The sequence below is a fragment of the Ambystoma mexicanum genome, chromosome 11 (assembly GCF_040938575.1).
Source record: "Ambystoma mexicanum isolate Mex_15411 chromosome 11, UKY_AmexF1_1, whole genome shotgun sequence".
Taxonomy (NCBI): domain Eukaryota; kingdom Metazoa; phylum Chordata; class Amphibia; order Caudata; family Ambystomatidae; genus Ambystoma; species Ambystoma mexicanum.
In genome coordinates this window covers 154,135,031-154,161,808 of record NC_090934.1, presented here as the reverse complement: position 1 = coordinate 154,161,808, position 26,778 = coordinate 154,135,031, and the positions used below count along the sequence as shown (strand labels likewise).

At 44.3% G+C, this 26,778-nt stretch overlaps 1 protein-coding gene across 1 annotated transcript; it reads left to right on the top strand.

Annotated features, from left to right (window-relative positions):
• Positions 1-799: 799 nt before the first annotated feature.
• MYCBP (MYC binding protein) lies at positions 800-26,778 on the top strand. Its single transcript, XM_069622674.1, has 5 exons — positions 800-1,101; positions 5,966-6,038; positions 7,348-7,396; positions 25,835-25,964; positions 26,646-26,778. Exons 1-5 carry the CDS (start codon positions 1,087-1,089, stop codon positions 26,682-26,684), a joined length of 306 nt encoding a protein of 101 aa, XP_069478775.1. The 5' UTR covers positions 800-1,086; the 3' UTR covers positions 26,685-26,778.

Here is a 26,778-nt window from a genome sequence, read left to right as displayed (position 1 = left end):
TCAGATGGTTTGCACCTTGGAACGGTGTACTGGCATGTCAAATTACGCTGGAGCTGTGCGGTGTCTTGTTCCAGCCCTATTCCTCCCTTGCGTGAAACTGAGTAATAAATAAGTAAATAAGTTTAGCCGTAATCTAAACAGAATTACCACCAAACTCCCTAATGAGTCTGTGTCTGCATCCACCTCAATGTGTTCCCTGTCTGACCAAAAGCATGAGCTCAGAAATGTTTCCCCATATAACAGGATACCTCTTAACCTTGAGTCTCCACGGCGGTTGAAAACTGATCCCATTGAATTTTATGGATGGCTAAGGGCATAGGCAGGCGAGTGAACTGACTCTACAGCTGCACAAAAAGTGTGTGCGTCGAGTACGACAATGTTTGTTTAATGCTCTAATTAGCTCAACTTAAAGCATGGGGGAGTGTGGTTATCCCTTTAGCACTGCACCTGGGGCTGGCAGATATGCTATGAGCAAAGGGAGTATTTTAGTTCTACATTCGAACTACATAGGCGTCGGCATTATCCTTATTGAGAGGGAAGGTGTCATTAACATTATGCATCCTTACATTGCTAAACTTCACCTTCACCTTCGCCCGGCCTTTATTGTGCTCTATGGGACTGTCAAGCATTTTAAATGCTACAAACCCCATGATTCGCCTCCCGTGTAAATTCATAGTTTCAATAAAGACACAAAAAGGCCAACAATAGAAACCGGTGGGTTGAAGCAAACGGCACACACAATCTTTGAGAGCGCCGTACGCCAGAAAACATAATTAAAGGCACCAGCACAACACATGATGCGCAGCTTCCGAGGGTGGGGTCGACAGGTGCGGTTGTTAGCGTGGAACCAACGCGCATGCGTGACGTGGGCCGCGCGCGCAGGAGCAGGTGCGACGACACGCGCAAGCGCAGAGATTTCCGTAAGCCGACAGAAGCTGCGAGTGCGGAAGCTGCCTACGCATGCGCAGAGAGTGCGGCGACGCTGGTAGCTGAGGCGACGAGTTCAAACAAATAGCTAATAAGTCGGCAAGAGCGGTGGCGGCGTCAGCGGGAGCAGAGGCGGCGGCGGGCGGTGCAGGAGGCGGCATGGCGCACTATAAGGTGAGTTGACGCTGTAGGTATCATTCCCGGGCTTGCTAGCACTCGCTCAGTTGCCCTCCCGCCTCCGGATTGGGAACCCATACCTACCAGGCGGCCCCGTGTCACTTTGTAGAGCGTGTTCTGGCATTGTCATGCCGTAATGTGTGGTCTAATATTTGTAATGGGTGTAGGAAAATGCAAAGCCCAAAGTTAAAAGCCAACACTGGCCTTGCCATGGCGACACAGTGGGCAGACCACTCCTTCCTGGTGAAGGGAGTACCTTGCAGCAGTGTGTTCTCTATAGAGAGCGGATTGCCCTCGTAGAGCAGTGGCCTGGTGTTTCAGTAGCAGCGTGTGTAGTACAACGGAGGCCTCCGTTTTCTTTTGCTGCTTCTACATCACCCCTACGTTAATGGCATTTAATCCACTGCCATGTCTTTTCTTCTCGCAGTTCCTTTCTCTCTGCAGGCTAATATAATGGTATTTATTTGAAGAAAAATGGGCTATCCATTGCAATCAAAAATGGCTTGCAGGAACACATTTACTGGTGTAGGCATGCTTGTGAATTGTCTCTGTATAATAACACAAAGATGAGAGAAAGTGGTGACTTAAAAAGATTAACAGAAGTGCTTCAAACTAAAGAGTAGTATATACAAAATTACTGTAAGTGTAGCTGGAAGGAGTAGTTGGGGGCAGGTAGGCAGGATCAGGAGAGAAGGAAGGGCGGATTTAGCAAGTGGGTGAATTAAAGCTGTTTGAGGCAATACACAGTTCGGCTGGCTTTGATTGTTGTAGGCAGTGGGTTATGGCAGAGGTAGTGTGGAAGCAAGAGGAGGGTAAGAGGGACAGTGAAGTTGAATGTAGAGGAGGATCTAAGGGAACAAGGTGATCCGGCAGGGAGACTGTTACTTAGGAAGACTGTTTATGGCTTTGTGGATGAGAGAAGGAACTTTGCAAGAGAGCAGTGGTGCATGAAGAGCCGACCAGCATGCTGGTGTGTAGAAGCAGGGCAGGATCTGGGTAGGTTGTGGAGTGTGGTTTGCAAAGCTCAGGACTCTGTCTAGAGTTTTGGAGTAGGACAGCATCAAGGGGTCTAGTTTGCTGAGCATGATGGTGGACATTAGTTTTTGTAGTGGATATTAAGAAAAGGATGGGTTTTCCTAATGTTGAGGTCAATACGAGCAGCATGGACAGTGATGAGATTTTAGTCGAGGGATGCTATCGAAGAGCACCCTGAGATTAAATGAAGGAGCAAGGTCGTTGGGTGGGAAGAAGAGTGGAGGGGGGGCATTAGAATTTTGCAGAAGTTATTTCTGCTTTTGAAGAGGCAGGAGCCATCCAGTTACCAGATCAGTGAGTTTGTTGTAAATGCATTCCAAAATGACTGGGGTGAAGTAGGGAATGAAGAAAGATTGTCATCAGCAAAGAGATGATGGTGAAAGCCAGAGGTTAAGTTGTCATCCTAGTCCAGAGGCATAGAGGGTGCAGGGTTGCAGGGACTGTTCCTTGGGGGAGCCTTATGGGGAGTGGGCAAGGGGCATGCGTTTGCGAGTTTCAGGGGATTAGAAAAGATTGACCTTCCATGTAGGAGGCAATCCAGATGAGAGCATTTTTTTGCAAAACCCAAGGTTCTGCAATATGAGGAAGAGTGTTTGGTAGCGTTTAAAGCAGTAGAGGGGTCCAAAAGAACAAGACTGGAGTTTAGTATGGAAGCCAAATTGGGGTGGACTTAGGCCATTGGTGATCTGGTTGCAGCCCGCCTGCTCAAGGACCTTTTGAATAATGGGAGAGGTTGGAAACTGGGTGATATAGTTTGTTGGGATGTTTGGGTCAGCAAAGTGTTTCTTCAATAGGGTTTACATGTTTGCATATTTGAAGGAGGTAGTGGGCCAGAGAGGGAGGAGTTGGAGGTCACAGAGGTAAGCACAGATGATTGAGACTAAGTATTTGACTATTTGTGGACCAAAAGGGGCAATAGGATTGCAAGATAGAATGGGTGATAATTCAATAGGTTGGGTAGTGGGACAGAGTAGGAGAGGTGGGGGGCTTGTGGACAGAAGGTGGGTTGGAGAGAGGAAGTCTGTCGGTCAAGATGGGAATAGTAGTGAACAGTCATTAGACAGGAAGGAGGCGTTGGATATTGGCTTGGTAGGTGTGAGCAAAGCTTGGACGGTAGTGGAGTTTGGGGAGGAGATTATCTTTTGTGAAGTAGAGGGTTTGGCAGAGGTGTGGGCAGCAAGGGACATTTTTTAGGCTAGGGGTCTGTAATTTGCAATAGCACCATAACTGCTGCATGTTTGTTTTGACGGTCTTAATTTCAGTTCTGATCATGGCTGTGAAGGTGTGAATGTCAGAGCAGGATCACTAGTGTTGATGAAATGGATTCATAAGTGCCCAGTGAAGTCGCAAAAGACATCCTCAATGGAAGAGGTCCTTGAATCAAGATAAGGGAGAAAAAACGACCTGAATTTCCTTAGTCATTGAAGAGGGCAGAGGAGGAGCAGCAGGTGGAATGACCCAAGATGTGAAAGTGAACAATGGAATGATCAGCAGGAGATTGGCCTGAGGAGTGAATTGGCGAGAAAGGCGAGGGGTAAGCGAATTCCCACTGGAGTGGGTAGTCTGGTTGTAGAGGGAGTGGTCCGATAGTAGGGACTTCATTTCAAGGAAGGAGGCTGGCAAGGTTAATCACCCAGCATGAAAAGTCTATAGGAAGTGAATTGAGGAGAAGGTTCAGATAAGGGAAGAAGGAATTGAGGGTCACCCTGAACAGTGACAGTAGGAAGGAGTTGAATAGTGGCATATTCAAAAGAGGAAGAGGTGGTGTCAGACTGAGCAGTGTTGTGGGCCTCATGATGAGGAACGCCATCCTTTCCAACAGGTTGGGCTGAGTGGGAGAAGGTAGCAGTCAAGTGTCGAGAGCTGCGAGTGTAACAGTCGTGAGGGAAGATCTTCTGTGATTCAAGAAGTTGAGGATGATGTATGAAGACTTGTTGTAAGGGATATTGTACCTTGAGGCCAAATTGGGGTGGGCGAGATGTGCAGGTGTTGTAGACTAGGGGAGAGATGGGGAGGTTGGCGATAATTGGAGAACATAGGGTCTTGTTTGGTTGGTGGGGGGGGCGAGGTAGATTGGTGGGGAGAAGTGAGACCGAGTTGAGGCTGAATGGAAGGAAGTAGACATCATATTGGGAGGATAGCTTGGGGGCAACACGCTCACCTAGGAAGCAAGATGACGCATAGCAACAAAGGTTTGATCCCTGAGTCTGCGCTTAGAAACCTCTCGTTATAAGTAACCATTTACAATGATGGAGGATTGATGAAATCTGCGTGTGAAGGCACGAAGAAAGAATGCAGTCCAAGAGAGGGTAGATGGGTGAGCGTAACAAGAGGGGAGGGGAGGGGCTGGTTGGTTGAAAAAGCATGTGCAAGTTCTGAGTCTGGCTACAATGGGGCTACGGTTAACCAAAAGTGTTAACTGGTTCTAAAACAGGCGTTCCTTGGTTCTGTAAGGTAAGGCGAGCTCTATCGTGTATGTATAGTCCATGTGTGGAAGCAGTGCTCCAGATACAAAATTGAGTCTTTTAATACCTATGTTTTAAAGTTGGGAGTAAAATCATGTTTGGGGGCGTAACAATAGAAGTCCATTTCCCAGTGGGAGTATTTTATAAGCTAGCACAAACGTTTTAAACGGGAACACTGAAATGGTTGTAATGATTTCTTTACACTTAAGTTATTCGTGTGCATTAAAATGTGTACTTCTGATCAGGCAGTAATGGTCATTTCTTACTCTTGTACTACATGCACTTCTGGTCCAAAGGTATCAATGGAGTGGTTTGGTTGCAAGTGGGATCACATGCTCTACGTATCAGTTCCTATTTTATTTGTTGGTAGTATTTGTACTACTTATATTCATTGTTTGTGAATATTTAGGATGTGAAAGTGGCTGATCCACAGAGCCCTACAGGTAAGGGGTGTAAGTATCCCTACATATCAAAACGGGAATCTGGTCAACTGTGAGCTCAGCCACTGCCTGTGCACACAGTACTGCAGTAGCAAACTAATTTACACTTGCAACTAGGGTATTTGACTTTTGGCGATTAAGAAGTGGTGTGTATGTATAGAATTGAGGTGGCAAGTAACTTTTGCATAATTGGCTAGTAGCTTGAGATTTTACCCCACCCCCGAGCTCACAGCACTTAATCATACCCAGTTATGCTGCAGGGAATCTCTTGAAGTGGTTGTGGAATTAAGATTGGATGCATGCAAAAGAAGTGTACCTGGATTCAATCCCTCAGTCTATGGATTTACACCATGAGGTGTGAATGGACGTTTCCAGGAGAGATGAAAGCTGCCTTCCGTTTTGTTGTCAGAGCCTATGAGCAGCTTAAGTATATAGGAGGCTTGACTCTTGTGCACTGCCCCTCTCCTCCTCTTGCCCCACAATGAGAAACAGTTAAAGCACTGCAAGGTTTTGTATGTCAAAGCCACAACTGCTCTGACTTGATCCTGTTGTGTTCTCTGATCTAATAAACTCTAAAAAATGGTAAATATAAGATATGTCTGCTAGGATCACTGTAGCAGCCTAGCACCTGACTATGATTTTAGAAGTAAGCCCATAGGACTGCAGCTGATTGTGGGCCTTATTGTATGTTCAATTTAACGACACCAAAGTTGTAGAATATGCATGACAAAACACGTAGCTTTTCTTTGTTTTGTGCACTGATTCCCTGTACTTAAATTTATGTATATGAATTGTATTTTAATGGGTGTAGTTGCGCAAATATTTTCCATTATATTTTAATGGAATAGTGCCGAAGGCTTATACATTGCAATTTAATATTTGCTATAGTAATTGTGTGGGAACATTCAATGTTTTCTTTAGGCTGCTGACTCGAAGAGGGAGCAATTTAGGAGGTACCTTGAAAAAGCTGGTGTGCTTGATACCCTAACAAAAGGTAAGAAATGGTGTTTGAAGTGTATGCGCTCAACACTTGGACACATGATGGAAATGTTTTAATTGCACTGTCCTGTGTATGTGGAAGCAATTCGAAAAGAGTGATTTGGTGGGTGTTGTGATTTCTAGCAAATGCTTACTTGTATCACTTCTGTAAACCTAGTCTGTCATGTCCTCATTTGACAGATCTCGATGTGGCATGTTCAGGTTTCTTGGTGCTAGGTCATCCTCCTAAATTATTAGCTGAACTAAATCGGGGTGGGGAGGGAAAGCCAAGGCTTCTGCCCTAGTGTCCTTGCATACATGAACAATTGCAGTAATACTTTTGGACATATGTTTTTAGGAACAATGGCATATCGACGAACAAATGACCACAGGTAGGGATAATATTTTGTTTTACTTTTTTAGTAAATATTAAGAGGAACACATACGTACATGTAGACACTTTGCCTCCATTGAGAGAATCTGTGAAGTGGGCAACTTAGGAATCAAAAAACCTCATTGAGCAGTTTATTTTTAATCCCCCAAGCAAATGCCCACTCATGAAACAAGGTGAAATGTGATGCTAGTGGACTTCATCCAATAAGCATCCTTGCAGAGAATGCCCACTTGAAAGTTTAGGCCAATAGATTACAATTCGGTCCTCCACTACTCATCTGGTTGTCGTGGAGTCCTGTGTCAAATGTCCATCTTCAGCAGCCAAACAAGCCGTCTGTAGGAATGCTGTGGGTTTGAACATCCACAAAAATAAACTGCCTGTTTTGATTGGCACCATTTTAAGTTTGCTGACAGCTAGTGACGTGCCTGTATTCAAAGCCAGTAAGTCCTTTCTGTTCATCTTTGTGTATCTGTGTAACCTGCGCTCATCTCAGGGAAGAATTAGATAGTACCATATCCAAGCCCTTTACTTCGAGCCACGCTGCTCAATACCACTTCTGTCGATAGGATTTTGTGAAGAGAGGCTGCCACGCTGGCCGATACTCGACGACCCCGCCTACTATAGGGTACTTTGTGTGCCTTGATTTATTTTTCTTGAAGCTGTCGCAGGACCTACTTTCCCATGTCTTTGTGGGGGCAGTACATGTAAATCTCTCATTCTGTGCCAACGCTTTCTGAGCATTCGTAATGATGGAATCATTTTTGTAAATAGTCTTTTTAACCTACCCATTGATGTTTTACATTTCTTTGGAATGTTGGAAAGTATGACCAGGGCAATTTCATCCCTACCAACGATGACACAAATGTTATGAATGCAGCGCATTTGGTTATGTAAATGTACGCTTCTAAATCTATATATTTTTTGTTTACAGTATTGGTGGCCCTTTATGAAGAACCAGAGAAACCAAACAGCGCTCTAGAGTATCCTTTTTGTCCTTCTGTGTATTGTAAACATGATGAACTAAGCATTACCTTCATGCCTGTTAAACTGCTTTTGATTGCATTGTGTATTCTGATTAGGAAACTTGGTGGCATTGTTTCTAAAAGTAGACTTTGCTGGGCTAATTCAGGGTCTATGGGAATGTGTAGTCTTATAGGAACATGCCTCTGGACTGGAGTGGAAGACCCATGTTCTCAGAATGGTGAGATTCTGCAGCAATTGATGCTCACATTTTGTAATCTACACAGCCACTAGTACAAAGCCTGGCTCATTCTTCGTTTCTCCCCTTTTACATTGTCTCAAGTAGTGAGGACATGAGTACATTATTGGATTACTACTCTCGTCGGTGTCTGGCAGTAGTTTTTCCACAACTAGGCAACGGGGATGCCATTGCATCCACCCCACCGTCAGTGGTAAAAGGTGCTGCAGCAAATGCAGTCCACTCTGCAGGGGTGTGGGGAGGTTAATGGTATCTCAAACATAGTAAGGTAATGCCGTTAAAAGCATATCTTGGTATGGCCTCTAGATGACAGTGCTCCAGATGAATCGGTTAACTGGAAGTAAATCTGTGGTTGTTTGCCTTCCAAGCCTATTGGACAATTTGGTTTGGTGGGGGTGGGTGTGTGTGTTCTGGAGCAGCTCTGGGGTGTTTGTGTATTGTGAACAAAGGATTCTGCTTGCCTCTATAAAAGCCGCCTTCTGCTCTCTAAGAGGATATCACAGAGAGCTAATTATGTGCCTTGGAACTGGTGTTGTGGTAGAATCTTGCTTTACGCTAGGTCAGGGTCCATATGTGCCACATTGGATACGCCCCAATGTCTATAATCCCAACATGCTGGATGAAGTTTTTGGCTACATGCTCCATCCCTCCACAACAGGATTTATTCGATTTTGTAATTGTCATGTTCAATAATTGATAATTAGAACAATGATTCTCTATCCATTAATGTATATTTGGAGTTTATAAGCGTGACCCCACACGTGTGGCAGGCTTGAGACCCAAGCGCTGGTCTTGAAGTGCATTATTGTGAGCAGTTTGAACATATTGTCCATAAGAGTTGCTTAATGGCCTTCTTATGGTGGGACATGGATCTAGGAAAGGCCAAAGCTCAGGATGGTGCCTGAGCAATCGGGATAATGTCCATGGAGGGTGAGGATTTGCCGGAGAGAGCTGTCGGCAGCAGTCTATGGGAGCACCTGCCAAGCTGCTGAGTAATCGAGCATCAAAACAACCATTATAGGTCATTCTGGGAAGAGGGGGTCCCATTGCAGAGGCATCCTAAGATTCCTTTGTGAGTACTGTTGTGTTGCTTCTCCTTAGGGGAAGAGTTCTTCCTATATAAAAGAGTAATGCAAGAAGCCTCTAGTGTGAAAGGGCTATACATTATGATGTCATGGAATGTTGGTGCAGGTTTCCTGTTTTAGTTCGAGGTTTGTCAGTTGGAGGAGAGAGCTGAAGGGAAGGGAGCCCATGAGATGTGGGGTCTTCTCTTCTTATCTATAAACTTAATAAATCCATATTTCAAACTTACCTGCCTCTGTCGCATCTTCATAACAAGTACTTCGATATAGAGCAAATGTAGGAAATTGGAGGAGGTTGTAGGGAAACTGCATCAACACATTTTTCGGACATAAGGAGCAACTGCATTGCAGCCACAATGCACCCTGCCACTCCCTGCAGTGGTGGCAGACGTTTTACCCAATGCTGAGCCTCCAAATGGATATGTACATTTTGGCCCTTCACGTATGTTTTGGTTGGAGATAACGGAATCCCAGGCTCATATGTTCATGAATGACTTCACATCCATTTCCATGTGTGTATATTGAGCCAACAGCAGGAGACAGATTGTAGCCCCTTCTGAGTGCCTGTTATTGTACAGTACAGAACACTGGTGAGTAGCTGTATTGTGGGGGTACAAAGGATTGGCTCTTTTAAAATAAACACATGCTGTTACTGTAAATAATCCTGCATCTGTTTGCAGCCAATCATATTCTTTATGGTAACATCCCGTGCCATGCATTGCTCCTTGTTTAATAAGTCCAAATGCTATTTCACAATCTAACCCTATCCTGGGCCTCTGGTGATTGTCCCTTGTGTCTTGGATAACTTATCCTAATCCAAACCATTATGCAAACCCTAACTCAAACCAAAAAGCTATTCACTCCAAGCATGTCACCCAAATGTATTATAACCGTCGTATACGGCTTGCGACGTTTAGGGATCATGAACTCTTCAGTCTATAGGAAATTGTGTTCCAGCCTCTACAGGAAAAGGCGACTACTGGAAATGCACAAAAACATTGCTGGTAATGTCGCAATGGGTTTACAATAAGATGTCATAAAGATCGTGCGTAGTTACTTTTCTGGGTGTTCTAATCACAGCCCAGCCACCCATATTACACATCCTGGAAGCCACCTACTGCGATTTACTTCCTGTTGTCCAGAAACACATTTGCATTTCATGAATTGAATTTAAACTTGCAAATAACCATATCCCAAAATGCATAGTGTTTCACATTCATGCCTCCAGACTAGTTCCCCAAACAAATCTTACTTTAATATCTGTGCAATAGTCGCCAACCCCTCGCAACACCACCTTCTGTCAGCTCTGTAATTTCGCCCCTAATATTTTGAAGTGCATGGGTGTCTGGATCCTTTGTTTTGATCTGGATCCTTCTGACACGCTCGCAGCTTCGAACAGTTTTTTTTTTTTTTATGTGGGCATTATACTATCGCTAGAGGATGTTTTTGTGCACACGTCTCCTCTGTGCCCTCTTCTAAAACCTTGGCCTCTGACCTCAGTGGAGTGATGGCTGTTGCATTCATTTTTAGCCTCTCAATCTATTTGTTCATGTAGTTGTTCAAATCTGTTGACCGTCTTTTGGTAAGGGGGGGATTTTCGTTTTGGGCATTGAGGGAAGTAATTATGTGTTGCCCTAGATCCCTGATATTTCTCCCAAAAAATAAGCTTTTCTTGATCTTTGAGGTCCTGTAGTTCAGCTAACCCACCTACATCTCACTTAAGTATTCCTTTCCCATGCTCCTGCGAAATGGAGCCATTGCCAAAACTCCAGAAAGAGCAATGGTGTTCAGCAATTTAATATATATATCACACCTACCTTGGGTAAAAGGTGGAGACGCAAGGGTTTCCCATAACCCTGGTTGTTCTGCCACATCCAGTATCGTGACTAGAGGCACTAAGCTATTCAAAACCCTATAGTGGCATGACTAGGCCCTACACACGCTCTTAGTTATGTTGTTGATGGAATATGGAAAGGGGACCAGAAATGTAAAAAACTTAACACAATGTTATTGGACTTCCATCGCATCCCAACCACCGTCCTTTCATTCTCACCATGCTCCCCTTCACTTTCCTGCAGCCAAGCCACCTCATCTAGTCCAAGGCAGCATACAGCCCTTTAGTAATCCACATTACACCTTTACTGCTTTTCTTCTCATCTTATCTGTGACTTCAATCCAGCACTCCAACTAAGTCAATGCTTAGTATGGGATGCCCAATGGAAGCCCTTATTTATATATTTTTGTCAAAGTTCTTTAAATCTGGATGATGAACCCTTATATAACGCCCCTCTTGATACGATTTCAATCAAAAGATAATATGATTACTCTTTCCCCCTGTACTTCCCTCCCCTCTCCCCCCACTATGCAATATCAAGAGATGGAAATGAGGACACAGGTTTCAGGAATACAATCGATAATGCAGTTCAATCCCAGTTCCCCCAGCAAGCTTAGAGAAAACGGGTATGATTTTGAAACGGACAAAAATACTTTTGAATGTGATTGCAATGAAAGGGAAAATATGATTAAATTATTTTAATTCACCAAATGGATTCGGAATGAGTGAATTACTTTCGATTGGTCCAGGTCAACACTAGCAATGATTCACAAATGATTATCAGATTGAAAACGAAATTCAGCAATTGAAAACAAGAAACCGCTATTTTGACATGTGGTGAAAGGGAGCTAAATTGCAATTCGTGGCAACTTTTCTGCGTGTGATTACAGCAAAACTAGAAGCTTAGGATCTTGGCTTCAAAATGACAAATTTCGGTTCTAGGACGTGCGGTTCAAAAGTTAAGCAGTTTTTGTGAGAAGATTTTTCAGAAATAAAGTCAAGATTTCAAAAATGACAGATGCGCTTTAAAGATTAGAAAAAAAGATTTCTTAACACGAGTCTATGGAGCCGCAGAGGTGCCTCCGGATGTTTTCTGTCTGAACGAGACAATTGCCTTTCTCCAGAAAATAGACATTAGCATCAAGATGATTATTACTACAATTATCAACGATTATGTGGAGGAGAGAAGAATTTAGGATGGACAAGAGGTTCTATAATGCAGTTCTGGGCAGATTGAAATGGATGGAATGGGATTACTTAAACTAAGATTGGTAATGTACAGTTCTAGACTGGATACTCGGTCCTATGGCTTTGGAATGGAGTGGGCACCGTCAAAGATCGGTCAAGGGTTTGGCTGGGATTCTCTCTCGCCACCGGACAGGTCTCAGTTCTGCACTGCGGTCTGCGCGGCCTCTTGGACTGGATCTGACGGGTTCTGGGGTTACAGCTCTCTGGGTCTGGATCTTGGTTCTAGCACAGGGTTCTTAGCTAGAACAGCAAAACAGCTCAGCCAGGCTGTTGGATTTTGAGATGCCCCTTGGAAGTTTAGGGGTTAGAATCAGGTTGCTAGGTTCTACAGGCCTGCTGAGAAAGGTTCAGCTTTTGGGTTAGGCCTGTCTGCTTCAAAGTTCTAGAGTTGGGTTCTGGATCTATGTCTGGAGCTCTGTCTGGATCTTCTTGGAGGGTGCTACACCAAGAAATCAGTTGACTAGTGGAAAAGTGTCTTTGTCTGTCCTCGGCAGTCCCTATTTATGTATTTCCAAAGTGGGTGGGAGGCTGATTCTACAATTCCCAACCCTATAAGGATCTGATAGGTTAGAGATTCCCTGTCCCCTGATTGGAGAAAAGAGCAGCGTGTCATCTTTATGGCTTAGGGGAAAAACCTCTCCTTTGTCTCTGGACAGTATATCTTATTTTGCATAAAATACATATTTACAATATACACAGCTTGTTAATACTCTATAAATCGCATGACAGATTAACTAAGGTACATTTCTGTTCAACTCATCTTCCTAAGAGCTTTGGTTTAGAAATGACCACTTTTGGTGGGTTTCTCAATATTATTTCTGCACCAATTTCTTTTATCATGCATTCACATTATTTTATGTTCATAGCATAATCACAGTGGCTACAATATGAATACTTCCGGGGTTTGGTCTCAGAATATCGCACAGAGTCCAGCTTAGTCTTCAACTGTGAGCACATGTTTCTTTTTAACCATCTCAAAGTTTCCCATTTTTGTCAGTTCAGTGCAATTGTTATAAGCATTTTTCTAAAACATACATTTGCTGTGCTTTCTGAATCCACACAATGGTTTGTCTCCACCTCCAAGGTCTGGGCTGACTCAGAGGTCACATGTCTCTCCTTCCTATTCAGCCCAAGGATTCCTTTGTATGCACTGAGAGCAACAGGCCAGGGTGTCACTCCCAGTTCCTTTTGACACCAGCCTGTCAATCCCTTAGCCAGGGGCAGGGGGAAGTCTCCTTTGTCCAGGGAGAAGGTGTGGAATTCGATTGAACAGTGTGGGAAACTTAACTCTGAAACCCAATGCCTACAAATTGTCTTTTCTTAAAATATAACTCACATTTTTCACACATACATCAAACCATTTCTTCAAGCCTATTCAGAATATAGGTTTGAATTGTATCCATTTCTTAGGCTTCTGATAGCAAGTCTTTTCTTTGGCATAGTTCAATGTACAACTTTACAGAAAATGGTTTTTGAAAACGCCGGCTTCTGGTAGGTGAGTAACGGTATTACACCCATTTTTGACAGGTTTCTTCCAGCAAACAATCCTCAAAAGTATACTATATATATATATATATATATATATATATATATATATATATATATATATATATATATATATATATATATATATATATATACTTCTGTGGACCTTATATTTATGTAGATTCTTGCAGGAGAATGTTGATGACCACCCAGTGAGCCATGATTCTTGCAAATTTGTCACCAAATAAATTTTTGTAACCGGTTCTGTTTCTTTTGCAATGATTTTGCTCTGTGAGCAGCCTAATGATGGTTTTTGGCAGTGGTCTCTTGTGTTAGTGACATAGGCAAAAGTAAATGGTGGACTATTTCAGGTTTTCACTGTGCACTTTCTGGTGACTTCTGGTGAGCAGCATGCTTTCCGGCAGCTGTTATGTTTCTTCTGCCAGCAATGCACAGTGATGTTACAGGGCTTGGATTAGTGGGTTAAGACATCCCTGGGAATCGGTGAGTTATCGAGGTGCTGACCCCGTCATTGTTCTGGAGCACCAGGTCCAGAGTTTGGGGCATTCTGTGTCAGCATGCTCATCTGAGGGTTCTGCTGAGCCCTCAGCGTGCGACCCAGATCCTGTGCCATGTTTTGGACCTGGCGCTCTAACTGTGAAACCCACTCAGGCTGATAGGGGTTTGGTTTAATCCCCTGGGCTGATCCCGGGAAGGGTAGCTATAACTTCTCTGGTAGTACCCCGGGTTGGGAAGATTTGGGTACCCCTCCACCCTTGGCCTCCCCTCTCCCGGATTAGGTAGTCTGGGCTCAGGAAAGTGGGGAAAGAAGGGTGGATGATTTTGGGGTTGGAAGTTCTGTGGGTACCTGGGGGGGGGGGGGGGGGGGAACGTTCTGCCCAGGATTTGGGGAATTTCTGCCCTCCTGGGGGAAGTTAGGAGCGAAGTTCCCCGGGTTAGGTGCTTGGTTGGATTTCCCCCCCCCCCCCTTCCCTTGGGCTGGAGGAGTCCACACATAACCCAGGATGGGTCGGTTTCCCTTGTAGCGGGGACTTACATAGTCAGTGGAGCGAGGGATCCCATTTGTGGGACTACCTCTTTGACTCCCTGTCTGTGACTGGCCCGAGGGCATTCTGGGCTTGGAATTATTCGGTGCATGCAGGTTTTTAGGCCCCCCATCTCCAAATCTAAAATGGGGGCAACCTTTACCTCTGCCACCTTAGCAGCGGCAGGGGTGCTGGTCGGTTTGGGGCTTTTCTGAGCACTATTTTTATTTTCTATGGGCTTCTGCACCTCGTAGATTCGGGTGGCCTGTTCAATGACCCAGTCTAGTGATCTTTTCTCATGAAAATCTCACTAGCTGGGTCATGGTGTATTTGGGTAAGGCATGGAAAAACGTATTAACAAATTCTTTGCTGTCCATGCGCACCCTTTTGGTAGTCTGCGCAAAGGCACGCTTCAACTCCTGCACAAATTCTTGTGGGGCCTGATACTCCCCACATTGTAAATTGTAGGCTGCCTTAAGAGCCTCTTGGGGATTTCTGTGAACAGAAAAATGCTTTAGGATGGCATGTGGACCATCTTGAATGATTTTGGTCCTCCAGCCCTGCAAAGAAACTGGAGTATTCTGGGGAGAATGTCCATTTTACGTACTGAATGCAGCTACTGCTGTCTTTCAAATGGAAAGTCTCCATCATGTGCTCTAAGTGTTCCCACACAGAATACGTGGCGTTCTTGTGATAAGGTGTGATGATACTCCTTATTGCCTTATGGCTCCTTAAGCAAGGCCCTTTTTGCCTTATTGGCCTTCTTGGTTCGGGTAATTCTTGTCCATTCATCCTCTGACTCAGAGGCACTTTTCCCAGAGGTGCCCGTCTGATCTTCCAGATTTTCCCGGATTCTGTGAGCCTGGGAATGGCTGGCAGAACGTGGGGACCTAGTCTCCTGTGTCCTGGGACGCTCGGAGGAGTCTTCTGATTCCTCCTTGCTCCCAGGATTTGATCGGTATTCCCCCCCCCCCCTCCCCCCACTGACCTAACTGGGCAGAGGATTTCAGGATGCCCCTAGTGGGCCTACTCTCCTGGGGTTCCCCACTAAATTGCACTGTACTTGGGTGCCCATACCTGGATGCCCGCCCATCCATTCCTGGGATTTACTGGCCCATACTTCTGGTTGGATAGTATGCCATCCCCGTGGCCCTGGGCTCATGTGCGCCAGGGGACATGGGGGGGGGGGGGGGGGGGTGGCAGAGTCCAGGGACTGGGGGAGATGAAGGCCTCTGATACTAGGTCTCCTGAGGTTATGCTCGGGTGTTTCCCTTTCCCAGTGAACCCATCAGCCCCTGCTCCCTGTTGCCATGCAAGAGCCTGAGCTTTCAGTTCCTCAGTTAAGGCCTTACTAGACTCTATCAGTCTCTGGCATGGCTACCTGTCGCTGGAGCTTATCATTGTGCTGACAGAGAGCCTCATTTTCTCTCTGTGCCTCCTGGTTTGTCTTGGAGTACTGGGTCAGTCTTTACTGCTGGAGGGTTACCTCCTGAGCCCCGTCCCTACTGGCCTGTACCTTTCTTGCCAGGGCATCTTCCACCCTCCTTTTACTTTATTACCTTTTGTAAAGCGCAACCATAGACCCATAGGTGTGAGGGCGCAGACGAGACACAAAAAAGAATGAGTCGGTCGGGAAATCTAAGGAAAAGGAACCACAGATTTTCAATTCTGGTGTGCTCTAACAAGTTCTCATGCGCTCTTTGGATGTCACCCAGTCCCTGGAGGGCCAGGTGATTTTCTTCCAGCTTCCCTTTAAGTTAGACTTCCTGGCCTAAGGTCTCCCTTTCCTGAGCAAGAGCCTACCTCTGCGCCACACCTCGTCCCTCTGACTTTGAAGGGCACCAGCTTTCTGGCGCTCTTCCTCAAATTCTGCCAGGGTGTCCAGGTCTTTCAGAAATAATTAGCTCTCTGCCCTTTCTCTATCTAGGTGGCTTTGCAGGGTGACTACCTGCTCTGCGCATACCCTATTGAAATCCAGTTGTTGCTCCAGCTTTTTCTGGCTCTGCAGTAGGGAGTCCAAACCTTCTTGGTACTCCTTCTGCAAGGCCAGAATTCTGGTATCCTGGTCTGCCCTTTCCTGTTGCAGGATACCCATCTCCTCTTTGATTTGAACTAGATGTTGCCTATTGTTTTCTGGCTCTTCTGCAGCCTGTGCTCAGTAGAGTCCAGATCAGATTGGGCCTTCTCTAATGCCAACAGTTGCCTACTTGCCAGATCTTGGCCTTCAGCACATTTGTCCTGTATGGCTCCCATAGACAAATATAGGTATGCTGCTACCCTGGCAATCTTATTGTGCTCATCCTTGGCCTTATGAGCCATATATAGTTCACTCAGGGACACATGTAAGGGACCCTGATCTCTCTAGACATCTAACCCAGTTGCAGTGATCTGTTGTGTGATTGCCTGCAACCACACATTCTGGTCCTGCTCGGTCCATTCACCTCTCACAAATAGCTTATGTAAAAGGTGCTCTCTATCTTGATGTCTACCAAGTCGCCATTCTGGAAATTGAAGTTTTTTTATTTTATTTTGCAAAACCGTTTCCTGGGAGCGTTCCTTTTTGAGGGGTGCTTTTACAGCGTGGTAGCCCAACAGGATTTATATATCTTATTAGTTGGCACACTGTATTAAGCTGCACAAGTGGTAGATCTAATCCAGAAGTCCCGCTACGAGCCCCCAATCTGTAAGTGACTTCAATCCAGCACTCAAGTCAATGCTTAGTATGGGATGCCCAATGGAAGCCCTTATTACAATGGAAGCCCTTATTTATATATTTTTATGTCAAAGTTCTTTAAATCTGGATGATGATCCCTTATATAACGCCCCTCTCTTGAATCTTTAAAGGTTTATTTGGAGAATTGAACAATATATATCACTTTTATGAACAGAATATCTGAATAGCACACTTATGAATATGTACAGTGGGCAGCAATGGGTAATATTACAATATCAACAATCTCTTTAATCAGTTAGGAGTAGGAATAGAAAGGATAAAGTAGCAGAGAATACTTGGTATGGTTCAAGGAAATGCAATAATAGGAAAGAATGCAGCACCGAAATAAAACTGATATGATTTCAATAAAAAAATGATTTTCCCCCTGTTAATACTGCCCCCCCCCCCCCCCCCCCCACTATGCAATCTCAAGAGATGGAAATGAGGGCACACAGGTTTCAGGAATGCAATCGATAATGCAGTTCAATTCCAGTTCCCCCAGCAAGCTTAGAGAAAACAGGTATGACTTTTGAAACGGGCAAAAATACTTTTGAATGTGATTGCAATGAAAGGGAAAATATGCTAAAATGATTTTCATTCACTAAATGGATTCGAAATGAGTAAGTTACTTTGGATTGGTTCAGGTCAACACTAGCAATGATTCATGAATGATTATCAGATTGAAAACGAAATTCAGCAGTTGAAAACAAGAAATGGCTATTTTGACATGTGGTGAAATGGAGCTAAATTGCAATTCGCGCCAACTTTTGCGCGTGTGGGAAACGCGATTACAGCAAAACTAAGGAATTGGAATGTCAATGAAAGCTTAGGATCTTCGATTCAAAATGACAAATATCAGTTCTAGGACGTGCGGTTCAAGTTGGAGGTTTTTGTGAAGAGATTTTTCAGAGATTTTTCAGAAATAAAGTCAAGATTTCAAAAATGACAGATGCGCTTTAAAGATTAGAAACAAAGATTTATTAACACTAAAGAGTCTATGGAGCCACACACGACAGCCCAGCCACCTATCCAGAGGCGCCTCTGGATGGTTTCGGTCTGAATAAAACTATTGCCTTTCTCCAGAAAATATATATATATATATAGCGCCAAGATTATTACTACAATTATCAAAGATTATGTGGAGGACAGAAGAATTTAGGGTAGACAAGAGGTTCTATAATGCAGTTCTGGGCAGATTGAAATGGGTGGAATGGGATTACTTAAACTAAGAGATTGGTTATGTACAGTTTTAGACTGTATACTCGCTCCTATGGCTTTGGAATGGTGTAGGCCCCGTCAAAGATCTGGTCGAGGGTTTGGCTGGGATTCTCTCTCGCCACCGGACAGGTCTCAGTTCTACTCTCAGCTCTGCACTGCGGTCTGCGTGACCTCTTGGACTGGTTCTGGGTTACAGCTCTGCGGGTCTGGATCTTGGTTCTAGCACAGGGTTCTTAGCTAGAACAGCAAAACAGCTCAGCCAGGCTGTTGGATTTTGAGATGCCCCTTGTAAGTTTAGGGGTTAGAATCAGGTTGCTAGGTTCTGCAGGCCTTCTGAGAAAGGTTCAGCTTTTGGGTTGGGCCTGTCTGCTTCAAAGTTCTATAGTTGGATTCTGGATCTATGTCTGGAGCTCTGTCTGGATCTTCTTGCAGGGTGCTACGCCAAGAAATCAGTTGAGTAGTGGAAAAGTGTTTGTCTGTCCTCAGCAGTCCCTATTTATGTATTTCCAAAGTGGGTGGGTAGGCTGATTCTACAATGCCCAACCCTCTAAGGATCTGATAGGTTAGAGGATTCCCTGTCTCCTGATTGGAGAAAGGATCAGTGTGTCATATTTATGGCTTAGGGGAAAAAACCTCCCCTTTGTCTCTGGACAGTATCTTATTTTTCATAAAACACATATTTACAATATACACAACTTGTTAATACTATATAAATCACATGGCAGATTAACATCTTCCTAAGAGCTTTGGTTCAGAAATACCACTTTTTGCGCTTTTGGTGGTTTTCTCAATATTTCTGCATCCATTTTTATCCATGCATTCCCACCCCATCTGGGCACATTTCTGTATTTTTTTTATGTTCATAGCATAAACACAGTGGCTACAATATGAATAATTCCGGGGTTTGGTCTCAGAATATCGCACAGTCCAGCTTAGTCTTCAACTGTCAGTTCAGTGCAATTTGTTATAAGCATTTTTCTTAAACATACATTTGCTGTGCTTTCTGAATCCACACAATGGTTTGTCTCCGCCTTCAAGGTCTGGGTTGACTCCGAGGTCACATGTCTCTCCTTCCTGCTAGCAGTTTGTCAGTCACACCCGAATTAGTATTTTCTATTCAGCCCAAGGATTCCTTTGTCTGCACTGAGAGCAACAGGCCAGGGTGCCACTCCAGTTCCTTTTGACACCAGCCTGTCAATCTCTTAGCCAAGGGCAGGGGGAAGTCTCCTTTGTCCATGGAGAAGGTGTGGAATTCGATTGAACACAGTGTGGGAAAATTAACTCTGAAACCCAATGTCTGCAAAATGTCTCTTCTTAAAATATAACTCACATTTTTCACAAATACATCAAACCATTTCTTACTTCAAGCCTATTCAGAATATAGTTTTGAATTGTATCCTCCTCTTGGGCTTCTGATAGAAAGTCTTTCTTTGGCATAGTTTGGGCTCCAATGTACAACTTTACAGAAAATGCTTTTAAAACGCCAGCTTCTGGTAGAGGTAACGATATTTTCACCCATGTTTGACAGGTTTCTTCCAGCAAGCAATCCTCAAAAGTATACTTTGTTCAGATATATATATATATATATATATACACCCAGGCGTTAAGGGTTAACGCCGTCGTTAACCCTTAACGCCTATTCTGATTTTAACGGCTGCTTTTAGCAGCCGTTAAAATCCATGGCGCTAACCTGCCATGATGCTAATTACGCCACCGTAATTTACGGTGGCGTAATTAGCGCCTTCCCCACTCCCATTATGCCCTATGGGGCAAAAATGGGAATGGGGAAGGGAAAATGGGAAATGGGGATTTACTGCCCCACTCACTTTGGAATGGGGCGGTAAATCCGCCATCCACCATGGTGTAAACGTAGTTTACACCATGGTGGTAAAGTTGGCGCAATTAGCGCCTGTGTTGTAATGACCCCTATATATATACTTCTGTGGACCTTTATATTTATGTAGATTCTTGCAGGAGAATGATGTTGACCATCCAACAAGGAGGTTGGATCTTTTTGGGTGGTTTGTGAGCCATGATTCTTGCAAATTTGACACCAAATAAAAACAGATTTTTGAAACTAGCTTTGTTTCTTTTGCAATGATTTTGCTCTGTGAGCAGCCAAATGATGGGTTTTGGCAGTGGTCTGCTGTGTTACCACTGACGTAGGCAAAAGTAGATGGTGGCCTATTTTTCAGGTTTTCACTGCGCACTTTCTGGTGATTTCTGGCGAGTGGCATGCTTTCCGGCGGCCATTATGTTTCTGCTGCCAGCAATGCACAGTGATGTTGCAGAGCTTGGATTAGTGGGTTAAGACCTCCCACATATTGTCTTGAATCCTCCTGCAAGTTTGCAACGTCTTCTGAAAATGGTTATGGAGCGGCTTGAGCACTAGGGGGTTGCGAGTGAGTATTTTCCTTTTGGTTGGCCAGTGGCTGAGTATGAGGCTTGTGGGGATACACTGGAGTATCCTTGGGGAGAATCTACCAGGGATTCAGTGTCTGATAAATGCTATTAGTTGCCCTGATCAGGTCGGAGGGGCGGGGGGGGGCTCTCACTGACCACACAAGCTGAGCAAGGTGGCGAGATTTTACTTGCCTGCCAAACATATTATAGAAGGTGGAGCTGCTGGGTTTTTCATATCTCTGGTGGCATTTTCGCTGAGCCAAAAGCTCATCTCCTGTAGCCCTTAACAGACCCTCCACTGGCAATTCCGGGATCTTTGTTGCAAATTAGGCACAATGTGTCTGTTAGTGTGAGGGGGAAACGGGCACAGTGAGATTGGGGGGGGGGGGGTGGGCAGGTGAATGGGAGCTGTTTTTTTTTTTTTTCATAGACCTATCGCAGTAGGATACGCCAAGTTGTTTTGCCTTTTTTACCTGTGTTTCATTAACTTGTCATGCTTTTGTATGCTGTGCTATGCCATATTATGATCTTGTACATGTGGCTTCAAGATATATTGTGCCCATAGCCAACTTGCCAGTTTCTCTCCTGCACTATATGTTCAAAACCATGAACACAATATGCAAAGATACCAAGCGCCCACTCGTGGCAACCGAACAGCTCTCGCGGCATACATCGGAACAGTGCATCTGTACAATGAATTTGAATGCCACCACACCGACAGTACATCCTAACACCAGTCAAGCACCCCCCCCCCTCCCCCAACCTCCTTTGGAAACAAATGCCCCTCTGTACTCGAGACAGGACACCTAGGAACCAATCTGCTCGCCCTACTGTGTACTTCCAGTCTGCATGCATCAGCATAATCCTCTCACCCATTAACCCAACCCACCTTTATATTGCCTAGTGTGTCTAGGCACCATGCAAATGGTAGCAGCACATCCTAATTCTACAATTGGCTGTTTTTATTTGCGTGATTATTAATGGTCCCAGATAGCCTTCTGCATGTGCTAGAAATGAATCCCTCTTAAGTTGCAAGTCAGTACATTAGTACAACTTGCAGACCCTGCCTCCTAGATTTTCTGAGGGTGAGGGGCTACATCGCCACCTGAATGTATCATATTATTTTTGGTGACCGCTTGCACACACCTTGCTTTCACATAACTCACAGCTTCTGTTTGTGTCTGGCAGGATGTCCTTGGAATCGTAAAGCCCTGTAAGGATTTGTTTTGGCTCAATTTCTATGCATTTAAATGTCAGCAGTATGTATGCAGGAGACCCGCCCCTCTTCTCTCTGATTCTTAGTTTATAACGCATCACCTTCCAGAAGGGGTGGCTCCTGCGGATTTTCTTCCCTTTGATAGTCCACTAATCCAGCTCCTTAAGTTTAGCATTTTATGATCATAGGCTATAGAGTGAATCTGCAGCCAACTTCGGTCATCTGGACCTTCTACGGTACAGCACAGGCCATTAAGGACTGCCTACTGATATGAAAGCAGTGGTTGTTATGGGTGTTGAGTAAAAAATCTCTCCCACCCCCTGAGCGTTTTGCTACTTTGAAACCTTACTATTTGTATTGCTCAGTGAGGTCCCATCCAGGTCACGCTGAGAGCGCATCTTACCTCCTTGACCACCTTTATGGCCCACAAAGTGGAGGCGATTGTTAAGATGTCACTTAGTCACTCTGGGCTAAATGAACTTTCCCTGATGGCATGCCCGGGTGATGGTTGTGGTATATAGCATCGGAGAAGTAACATTCAAGGTCATTGCTGATGTAAGCTCACAACATTGTTCTGGTTGTGTTGACCAGGTGGTGCGAAGATGTCCAACTCCTCCAGAATTTGTCCCAGAGTTTTTCCACTAGGTTCACTGTAGTATGAATGGGGAATGTGGCTGTCGGCCAAATGTTTGTTCCTGCAACCCCACCTCCTGTTTAGGGATAAAGGCCAAAACACTCCACCAGTACTTGGTCAAATGCTGAGATTTGATCCAGAATCACTTGGAAGGGGGGGCAGGGGACCAGCTAGAAGACAGTGATGGCTCTGCACCAGCATCTCCTGCTCTTTTGGGTGGTGGCTCTGCTTCTCCTACGACCAGAGACCAGGGGGAACAGACTACAGAGCTCTCCCCTTGAATAGACCAGTCTGATCATTTCCCCTTCCTCTAGGCTTTTTGTTCTCCCTTGCCTTCTGTGTTGCTTGTTCCAGAAGGAGCACAGTGTTCTCATGACACCCAGTGTGGCTATAGTCGTTTAGACTATCATGCAGGGCCCTTTCTCTGTTCCTCTGGCATGGCTTTCAATGCAGCTTTGGTCGAGGCAACTTATCCTGCGTAGCAATGGCATTATGTTGGCTTCTCTTCTGCTGTCAAGCATCTCGTCTTTGGATCGCCTGTGGGGTCCTCCTGAGCTTAGATCCTATTTCCATCCCTCTAACTGGGTGGACGTCAGTGGGAGAACCTAAACTTCTGTGGATGAACCATGACCTCTTTGGCTACAGGTCCAGAAGCTCTTAACTGCAATGCGGTTGTCTTCAAATATTATTCTTTGGGGTCCATGGACTCCACATGGGGTATTTGGTTGACTGCCACTGGGTTTTTCAGATGTAATCGTGCTGACTTGGCTTTGAACGGACATTCCGGCAGCAGTTCTAGCAATTCCGCTCTGCATTATCGATCCATGCTTCATCCCCAGTATTTTGGGTTTTCTCGCGCCCGCTTTGGGGTCTTGGTTCCGGTTTGGAGTTCCCAATACCTCTGGCTGTGAACTGCGACTTGACTTATCTAGCTGCTCGCGTTGGAGTTCCACTCTGGAATTTCACTCTGTGCCTAATGCGACTAGTCTTTAAGTGACTGGATATTTTCTTCATTTGGGTCCCCTCCACTTCTTCATGGTCTTAATCTCCTACTGCATGGAGCTCAGATTGCAGACCCTAAGTCTCCTTCAGCTTAACATTGGCTTGCGACGAAGCAGTGATCGGTGCTTTAAAATCACTCTTGGGCTTGATTATAAAGGGAATAACTATTGCAATTCAGTGGTCTTGAATCTATCGGGACCTGTGCGTCTCCCCAAAAGCCCTCTAGGACTTATCAAGATTTTTGAACACCTGCGCCCCTGTTAAGTCAACCTTTTAGAGACAATTTTTTTTGGAAAGTTATTTACTTTTATGGTCCTTTTGCTCAACTTTATCTATGGTGTGGGCTATCCCTGAGGACTACGGCTTTTTTAAAAAAAAATCGTTTGTACAAGCATTTAACCACCTTTTTAGTATTTGCTTTGTGTGCTCAGCTAGACTACCGATGGGTGAAGTCTGAAAAAGGTACCAAGTCAATTTACCGAAAATCAGAGTGGTACATTTCTTTGAAAACATTAAATATATAAAGGGTAAGGGGTTAAAATGGGTCGGGGTGACGTTATGAGGATAGAAAATGAGTTCGGAGGGAACCCTCAAATAAAATAGTAAAATTCCGTTTTTTGGGTGGTTTGGTTGCGATGAAATGTAGCCAGAAAAACTTTGAAAGCACTTTGTAAGCCAAGTAGGTTGATGTAAGTGGGTTCTCTATTGCAGTCTGCCCATGCATCCCACACCAGGGTTGTGCACTTCATAGCAAGCTTTTTATGCAACACTTTGTATGCAGGATTGTTAGCTTCGAAAAGCTTTTATTTTTGGTTAATGAAAAGGTATTGAGCAAGAAACAGACCATGCATTTATTTAAAGGCATACTCTAGTAAAAAAAATGTATTTCAAAAATAGATAGGCCACATAAAAAAAATAATACAAGCATCCTCCGTTTTAAAACTTCCTATGTAAAATTTTGAGCTATTAAAGCTCAAAATTCGAAAAAGCAAGCACAGTGGGGCCGCCATTTTGTGAAATGGAGGCCCTCCTGTGCTGGCTTTTGCTTTTGCGGCATTAATTAAGGAAAAGCCAGCCAGCTGTAGTAAAAGTCTACCGCTGGGTGGCTTTCCCTTCATTAGTGCCGGGACTCGGAGGACGCGGACCGGAGACCAGAGCAGGAAAGCTGCAGCTGAATATCGGTAAGTGCTATTTATTTTTGTTACAAAAAATAAGCACTAGCTGTGGGTTTTTTTCTAAGTTTTCCGGGCTGGAGGAGCCCGGAAAACTTAGAAATAAAACCGCAGCTTTAAAAAGTTGTATTTATGTTTGCGGTCGCTTTTGAAGCGACCGCAAACATAAATACGTTATTGTGTTGGAAAACGCTGCGGTTTTAGAACACAACCGTGTTGTGTTTACATGCCGCGTAGTGTTTCTACCTGCAGCTGATTTCCCATTTGGGGCTCTCGGGCTCCCCACGGGGAGCCCGAGAGCCCCAAATGGGAAATCAGCTGCAGGTAGAAACACTATGCGGCATGTAAACACAACCGCGTGTGTTTCTGCCTGCTGTGGCTATCACTTTGGGTCTCCGGTGCTCCCCTAGGAGCACCGGAGACCCAAAGTGATAGCCACAGCAGGCAGAAACACACGTTGTTGTGTTGGAAAACGCTGCAGTTTTTCTTTCCAAGTTTCTCAGGCTCCTCCGAGCCGGAGGAGCCTGAGAAACTTGGAACGAAAAAACGCAGCGTTTTCCAACACAATAACGTTATGTTTACGGTCGCTTCAAAAGCGACCGCAAACATAAATACGTTTTTAAAGCTGCGGTTTTATTTCTAAGTTTTCCGGGCTCCTCCAGCACGGAAAACTTAGAAACAAAAACGCAGCTAGTGATTATTTTTTGTAAAAAAAAATAAATAGCACTTACCGAGATTCAGCTGCAGCTTTCCTGCTCTGGTCCGCGTCCTCCGAGTCCCGGCACTAATGAAGGGAAAGTCACCCAGCGGTAGACTTTGTTTACTACAGCTGGCTGGCTTTTCCTTCATTAGTGCCGCAAAAGCCAGCACAGGAGGGCCTCCATTTCACAAAATGGCGGCCCCCCTGTGCTTGCTTTTTCGAATTTTGAGCTTGAATAGCTCAAAATTTTACATAGGAAGTTTTAAAACGGAGGATGCTAGTATTTTCTTTTTTTTTTTAATGTGGCCTATCTATTTTTGAAATAAAATGTTTTACTAGAGTTTCCCTTTAATGGTTAATCGTAGGCAATATGTGCTTTTTAAGGAACATTTCCGTAACTTTTGCTCTGCTCTCGCCACTCTCTGAAATTTCTTAACTATTCATAGCTTTCTCAAACAACATTTATGTGCCGCTGGACCTGAAACCGCAGATGTTGAGACCCTCCGTCTAGAGTTAGCCGAACTTAAACAAAAATATGAAGCTTTACAGGAAGAATTCAAAGACTATAAAGCAAAGGTATGTAAATTGCGATAAGATGCGATATCAATGTAATTGGCTTTGCTTTGGTAAGAACTGCTTTGCTTCTTATTTTAAGGCATATTAAATCGGTCTTAGAATCGAATTGCGACTTGCAGTCCTGCACTACTGGGTCTGATCAAGTAAATGGTCTGCAACGCAAATGGTTTAGTTCATCAAATGCATTCTAGAAAACAGCTGGAGAGGTTTCATTGCGCCGAAAAATGTAAATGGGCTGACATTAGCTTTGCTTGTATGCAATAGGGAAATTACCCATTGCCTGTCTGTCTTCCTGTGCTTTGCAGTAGTGTAAGGGAAATTGTCTGCACACCCTGAAATGGGACGCGTGTAAGTTGTTTGTATTTTTTTTTATCCACCTTTAAATGCACTGTTAAAACCCCTTTCCAGGAATAGGAGTGTCCTGAAACTGCATAGCTGGTAGTCCTGTAGCACCGCAGCATTAATGTCTATTTCATGTGTAGCTCATAACCTGCTGGTATGTGTGTTTTTTTTTTTTTTTTTTTTTTTTTTTTTTGTTCATTCGGAAATTGACTGCATAATAACTCATAACCTCACAATCACTTCTGCCACTCTGCATTTAATATTTTGCTAGTACTGCTAACCACTTTGTTGTACTACTATTTGGAAATAATTGCTGTTTATTATACCTCAACTCTGCAGCATGGCGATCCACCCCAAGAAGAAAAACGTCCAGAATAGTGCCTTTTCCATGAGTGGACAATCGATCTCCCTGAATTGTACAGCTTTTTCTTCCCTCTTGTATTCGGAATACAAATAAACATTAGTGATAGTT